This window comes from Mandrillus leucophaeus, unplaced genomic scaffold (assembly GCF_000951045.1).
Source record: "Mandrillus leucophaeus isolate KB7577 unplaced genomic scaffold, Mleu.le_1.0 Scaffold237, whole genome shotgun sequence".
In the NCBI taxonomy this organism is placed as follows: domain Eukaryota; kingdom Metazoa; phylum Chordata; class Mammalia; order Primates; family Cercopithecidae; genus Mandrillus; species Mandrillus leucophaeus.
In genome coordinates, this window is record NW_012102443.1 from 1,629,095 (window position 1) to 1,639,879 (window position 10,785).

The window sequence follows — 10,785 nt, forward strand, 5'->3', positions numbered from 1 at the left end:
ACACGCTCTAGCCCCTCCCTCTGCCCTGTACACATCCATACGCTCTAGCCCCTCCCTCTGCCCTGTACACATCCACATGCTCTAGCCCCTCCCCCTGCCCTGTACACATCCACACGCTCCAGGCCTCCCTCTGCCCTGTACACATCCACACGCTCTAGGTGCTTGCAGGGAAGCGAGTCTACACCCTATTGTACGGCCATCCCACTTCTACCCCTGAGCGGGCCCAAGCTGTCTCAAAGCAAAGGGGAGCTGTGTCTGGAGGGGGGCTGCAGGGAGAACACCCCTCGGTGCCTGTGGGAGCAGGGTCCCACACAGGACTCCTGCTCAGCCCCCAGTCCCAGAAGGCCCCGACCAATCAGAAGGCATCCCTGGTGGGGGGCCAACCACAAAGCCACTGGGTATATCTGCTTCGTAACGTGAGAAGCCCGTGCCCCCAGAGCTGCCCCCACAGAGGCGCTGTGGGCTGGACAAGGATGCTGAGTGGGGACAGGCTCAGGAAAGGGTGCTCTTAGGGCGGCTAAGGCCGATGCTGCTCAGGCAGCAACCCCAGGATCCACAGACACCGCATGGCTGGCCCAGAGGGAGACCCAGAAACCCAGGCACAGCCTAGAGAAGGTGGGACCTGTCCACCAGGCAGGCCTCAGCCCACCCCACCCACGCCCGTGCACCCCAAGCCTAGGGCTCCCAGCAGCCGTGGGGAGAACAATCCACACGGGGTACAGGATGGGGCAAAGGGGACTGCAGGGACAGCTCCTGGCAGAACCCAGGAAGGAGGGGGAGACAAAGCTAGAACGAGAAATAACTTCAGGACGGCAATGTCCACTCCGTGACCTGGGCCTGCCATTACCCTCCCCACAGCCCCTCCAGTGAGTGCCCATAGGTGCCCACATTTCTCCTCTCCTCTCTGGGGGCCACCTGCCCTGGATCACAGAGCCAGGGGCTCCCCAAGACCTGACCTGCTCACCAGAGCTCCAAACCCACCAGCAAAGTCAGCACAACCAGGGATGTGTAAAGACAGAGGCACCCTGGGGGAACGCCCATGTGTGCACAGCGGGAGCCCAGCACCCCATCCCCCAGCCACCGACCCAGGACCGGCCTGTGTGGGACAGGAGCTCCCTCTGGGCAGGGGGTGCTAACTGAAGCCCTGTGGCTTCCTCCCACCCCCAAACACTAAGGCAGCCACCTCTCACCCCTAGAAAGGCAAAGGCCTGGCCGGGTATGGTGGCTCAGGCTTATCCCAGCACGTTGGGAGGCCAAGGCCAGAGGATCGCCTGAGACCAGCAGTTTGAGACCAGCCTGGGCAACATAGCAAAACCCCATCTCTACAAAAAAATACAAAAATTATCTAGGCGTGACAGTGCACGCCTGTAGTCCCAGCTACTCGGGGCTGAGGTGGGAGGATGGCTTAGGCCCAGGAGGCCACAGCTACAGTGAGCCGGGAGTTCGTGTCACTGCACTCCAGGATGGGTGACGGAACGAGACTTGTCTCAAAAAGAAAGGCAGAGGCCCACCAGGGAGACCCCTGTGGCACCAGTGACTGGCCCTGGGCCCACAAGACCCTGCCAAGGAGGCTCTTCCCCCACCCCATCTGCTGCCCACACTCCAGCCAGGGTCCCCAACACCCCTATCCAGGGCACCTGGCCCTGCCATCCCCCCAGCCACATTGGCCTCATAAGTGCTGGAACCCACCTCGCTACTGACACGTCTAGACCCCTGGCCTTGCCCCAGAGTCACAGATGTCACTCCTAGGTTGCCTTCCTAGAGACCCCTCTGCCCTCCCCACCGTGCTGGCCACCCTCTTCCATCCCCAAAACTTCAGGGGGCACCACCAACTCCCAGGAGGGAGTGGGCAGGGCCCTGCACTTCAGATGGTCCCTTGCAGAAGCCAAGGCCTGGCCCAGGCTCAGCCTGTCTCCTAAAAGGTCCTCCCCAGCAGGGGACTCAGGGCCAGTGGGGGTGGGGCTGCAGGGTAGTGTGAGGGTAGGGTGGGGGCACCCACCTTACCACAGGCATTTGGGTCTTCCCAACTCCCCTGGGACAGATGACAGCTTCAGACAGGCCCTCAGGGCTGTGGGCATCCAACTCCCTGAGCTGGGCGTCAGGGGCACACCAGGGCCTCTCCCACACCTCCGAGAGCCTCCTGTGAAGTCCAAGTGCACCAGCCCTGCAGGAGCCCAGGTAGCAGGCCATAACCAGCCCACTTCCCATACGAGCACACTGAGGCCCCAGAGGTTGGGAGGCACGCCCAGGCTGGGAAGTGGCAAGACAGCCCAAGCAGGTGGGCTGGAGTCCCGTCCTCGCTCTCTGCCAGTGCCAGTGCCAGTGCCAAGCCAATAACCCTGTGTGTCCCCGGAAGGGCCTAGCTTTGCTGCCTCCAACCCTGGCAGGGTCAGGGATGAAGAGTGAGGACAAACAAGCCCAGGCCCACCCCCTGCCAGGGCTTAGGGAAGCTCCTCCAGGGCAGCTGCAGGCCCAGGTCCTGCGCCACAACACCTCCCCGACAGGTCCCCCAGCTGGGCCTGCCTACCCTTCCCACAGGCAGCGACTCTCTCCGGGGCTCTTGACGGGGGTCAGGTGAGAGCACAGCCTTGCCGGCCAAGCTGACCTCCCCTGCCCAGCCCTGGGCCCACCCAGAACCCACACAGGGCATCGGGTTCCACTTCTGCCTTGCAGCTAAATTTGGTTTTCACAAGCTACCCTGGGGAGCGGAGACCAGGCATGCTCCCAGCATCAAGCCACCCAGTTAAAGACACCAGAAAGGGCCATGACTGCCTCCCTGGGCTCCAGGGCAGGAAACGGCCACCCTAGGCTGAGCAGCTCGCCTCCCACGGCAGGGCCTGGGGGTCCGTCCCGTGGTGACACACACAGCGGTGGCCACAGGGCCCACGCCCTAATCAAACACGGCAGGCTCCCTGCACCATCATCCGCACCCCAGGAGGTGGGTCCCACCTTGTCGCCTATTTTAAGGGAGAAACGGAACGGCTGCTGACCATTCCACAGGGCTGTCCCTGAAAAATCCCAACACATGCATCCGAGGTTCAGAACACTTCAAAAAGGCAGCAAAATCAACACCCCACTGTCTCCGGGCAGCGTGCCTGAGGGACCCGGGACAGCACCCCCCAGGCAGGCCGGCCCCCACACCCCACACACATGCACGCACGCACAGTCAGCCAGGTGTCCCAGGAAGCCTGGCACGGGTGTCTGGGCACGTAGGAGGCTGCCCCACCCCTGGGGTGCTAAGGTGCTTTACTTAATAGGATCCAGGCTCCCACCCTCTGCCAGTCCTACTCCTGTCTGGTGATCCTGGGCTGGGCCTGGTGAGCAGGCACTGACCTAGTTCACGCCTCCAGAGCTGGCCTTCTTGGCTCCAAAAAGTGGCAAAAGCCACAGCTGTGGCTGGACAGAACCACTCTGCACCCCCAGGCGGGGTTCCTGGACAGCTCCCAAAAGGGAAGGGATGCCGGCTCCACCCTAAGAAGGAAGGGCCGCCCTCTGGCCCTGGGGAACCACTTGCAGCCGCCCATTGTGTGTGGGCCTCCTGGGGCTACAGCCCAGGCTGACCTCTGCAGCCTCCCGCCTGCTGGGTCTGGGGGTCTGGACAATCCAGGAGTCAGTCGCAGCGGGTTGAGGCACGTCCCTAGATGCAGTGAGGCAGGGGTGGGTGGCCTGACCCTTCTGAGGGCACAACCTTGCTTGGAAAAGGCAGGGAACAATCCCAGGGCAAGCAGGGGTGGGGGGTTGGGGGGCAGTGTAAGCTGCAGAGACACTCGGGAAGACGCCAACTCCACACATTCCTCCCGAGACCCGGCCATCCTAGTTGGCGCACACCCCAATGAAACCTGGTCCCAGCAGCTCTGTCCTTCAGGCGGCTGAGACCCGTCCCCACAGCCGTTGCGGACAGATACTGATACCAGGTGACAGTCCCACAACGGGGTAATGCGCAGAAATAAAAACCAACTCCTGTCACCCACGGAGACACAGCACCCCTCAAACCTACGGCTGACATCCCACCTCCAGGCTTAAAGTCAGCATGTGGCAAAGGGAGCAGCCCAGGATATGGGCATGGCTTTGGGCTGGCGCTTGCTACGCCACACAGGGCCTGTTGTGGTGCACCTTCTCATCTGTTTTGCACCTTCCAGTATTTTTATCCCATGATTTTTTTCTTTTTCTTTTTTTTTCTTTTGAGACGGAGTCTCGTTCTGTCACCCAGGCTGGAGTGTAGTGGCGCGATCTCGGCTCACTGCAACCTCTACCTCCCAGGTTCAAGCGATTCTCCTGCCTCAGCCTTCCAAGTAGCTGGGACTACAGGTGCGCACCACCACACCCGGCTAATTTTTGTACTTTTAGTAGAGAAGGGGTTTTGCCATGTTGGCCAGGCTGGTCTCGAACTCCTGACCTCAGGTGATCTGCCCACCTTGGTCACCAGAAGTACTAGGAATACAGGCGTGAGTCACCACGCCCGGTCTTATCCCATGATTTTAAAAGTTAAAAAAAAAGATACACACCACTTTGGAGGTAATTCCAGAACTGCCTGGGCCCTGGGGGCCCCTTCACAGGCCCCTGCCCGGGAGCTGGGTACCCACCCCATGGGTTTCTACTCGGCCTGCATCCTGCCCCAACTCCCGCTGCAGACAGCCCCCCCGCCAGACCAGCCCAGGCCTGGCAGTCCCCTCCTCACTCTGGGATGGGGAGTCACAGTCTCATGCCGGGCTGGACTGCCTGGACCCACGGTCTCCCAGGCCCCTAAGCAGGCCTGGACACCTTTTGACTCGGGTCTCCACGGGGGAGCACACCTCTTGACTCAGGTCTCCACCACAGGTAACTCACGGGCAGCGGCTCTGTCTGCAGGGCCTAAGTGAGTCACACCTGAGTGGCCCAGCAAGGCCTTCAGCTGCAAGGAACCTGTCAGTTGGCGTGCTGGCCATGGGGGCCACCGTTAGCAAGGCCTGTAGCCATCAGCCCTCCTCCCAGGGCACGCTGGGCAGGATCCCAGCCTGGCTCCACAGCCCCACACCCTGATTCCTGTGGCGGCGCACTCCTGGGGCCAGGCAAGTGCAGACGCTGCCACCACACCCTCAATAAGGAGGCCAGGTGCTGCAGCTGCTCCCAACAGCTGTGGTGGACTCAAAGAGCATGACCCAAGGTACACACTTCCCAGGCACTCACACTTTCACAATGTTTATGGATAAAAAAGAAACCCAATACACAAAACCCAACACGATAAACCAAAAATAACCTCAACTGTCGACAAACAATATGGAGGGGAATACCTGCAACCTATCACAAAGAAGCTACTTTCCTTCATATATAAAGGACGCCTACCAATCAATAATATTTAGAGCACATACAACGTGGCAGGCATAGTTCTAAGGACTTAACACACTCAAGTTGCCATCACAACCACAACGGTCTTCGTTTTTGTTTTGTTTTTTGTGTTTTGTTTTTTTTTTTTTTTGAGACGGAGTCTCGCTCTGTCGCCCAGGCTGGAGTGCAGTGGCCGGATCTCAGCTCACTGCAAGCTCCGCCTCCCGGGTTCACGCCATTCTCCTGCCTCAGCCTCCCGAGTAGCTGGGACTATAGGCGCCCGCCACCTTGCCCGGCTAGTTTTTTGTATTTTTTAGTAGAGACGGGGTTTCACCGTGTTAGCCAGGATGGTCTTGATCTCCTGACCTCGTGATCCGCCCGTCTCGGCCTCCCAAAGTGCTGGGATTACAGGCGTGAGCCACCGCGCCTGGCCTTGTTTTTTTTTTTGATAGATTCGCCCTGTCTCCCAGGCTGGAGTGCAGCGGCGCAATCTCGGCTCACTGCCGCCTCCGCCTCCTGGGTTCAAGCGATTCTACTGCCTCAGCCTCATGAGTAGCTGGGACTATAGGCATGGGCCACCACGCCCGGCTAATTTTTGTATTTTAACAGAGGCAGGGTTTCACCGTGTTGGCCAGGATAGTCTCGATCTCCTGACCTCGTGATCCACACGCCTCCACCTCCCAAAGTGCTGGGATTACAGGCCTGAGCCACTGCACCCAGTCAACAGTTTTTAAAAGGTAAGAAAACTGAGGTGCCAGGAGGCTGCCTGCCCAAGGTCACACAGGTAAATATTAGAGTTAAGGCCCAGCGAACGGCAGAATGGCTCAGGGGCCATGGTGTTAAGCATGGTACCCTTCAACCTTGGCAAAAAAGGGATCAAGAACTTGCCAGAAATATGTGCCTAACCAGGTATGGTGGTGCATATCTGTAGTCCCAGCTACTCTGGAGGCTGAAGTGGGAGGATCTCTTGAGTTCAGGTGTTCAAGGCTGCAGTGAGCCATGATTATGCCACTGCACTCCAGCCTGGGCAAGGGAGTGAGACCCAGTCTCTTTTAAAAAATATATTAAAATAGGCCCGAAGCGGTGGCTCCTGCCTGTAATCCCAGCACTTTGGGAGGCTGAGGCGGGCGGATCAGCTGAGGTCAGGAGTTCTAGACCAGCCTGACCAACACAGAGAAACCATGTCTCTACTAAAAGTACAAAATTAGCCGGGCGTGGTGGCACATGCCTGTAATCCCAGCTACTCGGGAGGCTGAGGCAGGAGAATTGCTTGAACCAGGGAGGTGGAGGTTGTGGAGCCGAGATAGTGCCATTGCACTCCAGCCTGGGCAACAAGAGCAAAACTCCATCTCAAAAAGACATATATATAAAATACAGAAATGTATTGTGAAGGCTGGGCACAGTGGTTCATGCCTGTAATCCCAGCACTTCGGGAGGCCGAGGCGGGAGAATCGCTTGAACCCAGGAGGCAGAGGTTCCAATAAGTCGAGATCGCGCCATTGAACTCCAGCCTGGGTGACAGATTGAAGCTCCATCTCAAAAAAAAAAAAAAAATACATTGTACAAAGGACAAGTGGTATTTCTAACATTCCCGTGCTCAGATAGTGAAGCTCATTCATCACCAATGAAAAAGAAAACTGACCAGGCGGGGTGGTTCGCTCCTGCAATCCCAGCACTTTGGGAGGCTGAGGCTGGTGGATCATGAGGTCAGAAGTTCAAGACCAGGCTGGCCAACATGGTGAAACCCCGTCTCTACTAAAAATACAAAAATCAGCTGGGTGTGGTGGCACACGCCTGTACTTGGGAGGCTGAGGCAGGGGAATCGCTTGGACCCGGGAGGCGGAGGTTGCAGTGAGGCGAGATCGCGCCACTGCACTCCATTCTGGGTGAAAAGAAGAAAACTCCATCTCAAAAAAAAAAAAGAGCATTCTTTTTTGCTGATGTTAAATTTCCTGTGCTTAATACAGAGAAATCATACAACACTGACATCTCAAAAAAAAAAAAAAAAAAAAAAAAGAATAGCAAAACCATAAGAGACATCATTTTCCACTTCTCACATGAGCCACGATGGAAACCTCTGAGAGCCGCCCTCCTGGCAAGGAGCTAGGGAGACATGTGCTTGGAGTCACGCTGAGAGACCACTGGCATTGCCTCTCTGGAGGTCAATTTGGCAATAACTACCCAAATTAAAAACCAGCATCCCTCCCACCCAAGGATTCTACTTCTAGGGATCCAGTCACAACCACCCTGATGTACCAGCATCCCAAAACAACCCCATGTCCCACCTACAGGGCCTCGGTGAAATCAGTTATGGAATCTCAGGCAACGGGCACCCCATGGCTGAAAATCACCACGGCGGCCCCAATCAGGACAGCGGCGAGCACCTCCACAATGGCTCCCCCAGCCCGAGAGCACTCCCTCTCACAGCCCTCACAGCCCGTGCTTTCTGCTTCACAGAGGAAGAAACAGGGCCGCAAACTGAAGAAGCCGTGTGTGCACGTGGCAGCCAGGACTGGGCCCCTCATCAGCGTCAGCCGGGCTCTCGACCACTGCGCTTACAGATGGTGACCTCTAACAGAGAGGGGTAAACTTTTCGAGGGATTTTTTTGTTTTGTTTTGTTTTTTTGAGACAGGGTCACACTCTGCTGCCCAGGCTGGAATTCAGTGGCAAGATCACGGCTCACTGCAGCCTCAAACTCCTGGGCTTGATCAATCCTCCCACAACCTTCAGAGTAGCTGAGACATGCCACTATGCCTGGCTAATTTTCTTTCTTTTTTTTTTAAAGAGAGCAAGTCTTGCTATGTTGCCCAGGCTGGTCTGTCCTGGCCTCCCACAGTGCTAGGGTCACAGGTGTGATCCACTGTGCCCGGCTGAGGGGTAAACTCTGATATGGATTGAGCCAGCACAGAACCTTCCCCAAGCTGTACTCTTTCAGAGACAGGGTCTCGCTCAGTCGCCCAGGCTGGATGGAGGGCAGACTATACTCTTAAGTGACAAAATTCACAGTGCAGAGAGGTGGGTGTGGTTGGAAGGACACACATGAACACATCGTCTTGTAAGGACGGCTGTCCCCAGTGGCACAGAAACAACTAAGGCAGGTGCCTGAGAGCAGAGGACAGCAGGACTCCATCCAGGGGGTTGGACTCTTACCGTTACCACACTCCCTCCTGTAATGTTTGCAGATTTTCTTTTATCACTCAAATTGTTCATTACCCATTTTTAAAAGCCAATTATTTTTTCCTGGGTTTGGGTGCCTGCCTCAAACATTGCCTTACCGACACAGGGCAACAATCCCCGCACCTGTGGGGCGAGGGCAGGCTGAGCTGCAGCTCCAGCAGAGCCTGGTGCCCGGAGACAGGAGCGCCTGCAGCAGGCCGCTCTAAGTGCTTCCTGAGTAGAGGAAGCCGCAGTGTTGCCAACACTGGAGGAAGTAGCAGATGCCCACAACCAGGTGTGTGTGGCCGACTGGGATGGAGCGGGGGCTGGGGATACTGGCCCTGGGTCTGTGGGGGTCATGCAGACAGTCACAGGGCCTGGCCTGGAGATGCCCAGGACTGGACCTGGGGAGCCCTGGAGGGGAGCAGGAGGCAGCGTAGCCCAGGGTGGAGGGGGACTCCTCGGAGTCACTGCCTGGCCAGGGACAGCTGCCCACTCCTTGCTGGCTCCCAGCGCCATGACGCATGTCCAGGCTGTGGCCCAGGCAGGAGGCTTCCAAACATGGGGAGGATGAGGAAAGAAGAGGAAGGGAGGGAGGAAAGCAGGGAGAAAAGGGGTGGGAAGAGGGCGGGAAAAGCAGCGGGAGGGGTGGCCCGGTTCCAGGACACAGTGTGCCTGGGTTTCCAGGTACTTGTTGGACCTGGGCCCTCCTCACCCGACACCTTGTGACAAGCCTCGGTCCCCAAGGCCACAGCAAAGCTCTGACAGGCGGAGGGAGGAGGCTACCAAAACACAGCCCGCCAGCCCTTCCCTCAGCCAGGGGCTGGGCCCTGGGCTCAGTAAACAGGTCGCAGAGCCATTAGTCAGCACTTTGGTCGGGCGGATCTCCCGCCTCAGGTTCCTGGTCCCCAGGAGGGCACCCTGGCTCCCACAGCCTCAGCCTGGCCTGCCCTGAGCCCCGGGACATGGGGGCAACATGAAAGCCAGCTGGTCCCACCGCCTGCATCCTGGGGCCAGCCGGGCCTGAGGTCATCTCCTTGGCCAGCCAGCGGCAGCCGCCTGTGCCCGGGCTCGGCCCTGACTGCCAGCGAGCAGGAGTCTCCGGCGGCCCCTCCCCCGCCCTGTCTGACGCAGAGCAAGGCCGGCCAATGCCGGCCGCGGGAGCAATGTCAACAAACACACGGCCTAGACAGGTGGGCCAGGCCGGCAGTGCTGCCAGGGCCTGCCTGGGACGCCGGACTCAGGCAGGGCCCCTAGGACTGACACCCGGCGGGGAAGGGATGCCTGGTCAGGGGAACTCAGCCCTGCCCTCCGGGCGCCCTGCGGCCCAGACACCCCCTCCCCGGTCTCACAGCTGGGGAAGTCACAGCAAGAGCCAGCCCCAGCCCAGGCCTGGACCCAGGGTGGAGTCTCCAGGGGCCCAGTAGACCCCAGCCTGGACAGGTTCAACACCAGTGCTCACCAGGGGATCCAGCACCTGGGGCCGCAGTCCCCCATCCCCGTCCCCGGCACACAGCAGCCCGGAGGCCTTACCTGGAAGTCGTACAGGGCCACGATGTTTTCATGTTTCAGTTCCTAGGACAGAAACCCAAGTTTCTTATCAGTGTGGGGAGGGGGGCTCGCCCTCGCCCACACACCCTCCCCAAGCACTAGCTCACCTTCAGGATTTTGATTTCCTTCCCCAGCAGGGTCTGAGATTTGGCGAGGTTCTTCTTGTTAATGCACTTGACGGCGACCTCCAAATCGTGCTTCTGAAAGCCAAACGTGCAACTTCAGGGCCAGGGCTGCCCCTCGCAGGCCTCCCCCAGACCCCACACCGCACAGGTGGGACCCTGAGATGATCCCGGTTGGGGATCCCGGGAGTGGAAGGCCGAGTGGGGAGCCAGGTTGAGGATCGGGCTGGGGGTCCTGGGGTAGGGATCCAGCCTGGAAAGCCAGGCTGTGGGACAGGGCGCGGGGTGTCCCGGGGTAAGGGTTTGGACAGGAAAGTCGTGCTGGGGGTCTCGGAGTGGGGATCTGGGCTGGCAAGCCAGGCAGTGGATCCTGAGGTGGGAGTCGGCCTGGAAAGCCCGGTCGGGCTGGGGGTCGCGGGGTAGGGATCCTGGGGTGGGGGTCGGCCTGGAAAGTCGGGCGGGACTCTCGGGCGGCGTAGGGGGGGGGGCATCCCGGGATAGGAGGGAATCTCGGGGAGGGGATGCCGGGGCAGGGGATCCCGGGCCGGAGGGGGCCTCACCTCGCGGTGGCGGCCCTTGAAGACCACCGCGAAGGCGCCGTGGCCGATCAGATCCTTGCGGGAGAACTCGAACTTGCCCACGGTCTCTGTG

The 10,785-nt window shown here is 59.0% G+C and overlaps 1 protein-coding gene across 1 annotated transcript in view; it reads right to left on the reverse strand.

The window, feature by feature from the left end:
* The window catches only part of ULK1 (unc-51 like autophagy activating kinase 1), a 77,785-nt gene that overhangs the window by 27,260 nt on the left and 39,740 nt on the right, over nt 1-10,785 (reverse strand). Inside the window, exons 3-8 of the mRNA XM_011982235.1 lie at nt 10,695-10,780; nt 10,120-10,212; nt 9,924-10,036; nt 9,459-9,687; nt 8,798-8,875; nt 8,581-8,646 (exon numbers count right to left, since the gene is read on the reverse strand). Of these exons, the coding sequence (XP_011837625.1) occupies nt 8,581-8,646; nt 8,798-8,875; nt 9,459-9,687; nt 9,924-10,036; nt 10,120-10,212; nt 10,695-10,780 (665 nt within the window). The remainder of the gene's footprint in view (nt 1-8,580; nt 8,647-8,797; nt 8,876-9,458; nt 9,688-9,923; nt 10,037-10,119; nt 10,213-10,694; nt 10,781-10,785) is intronic.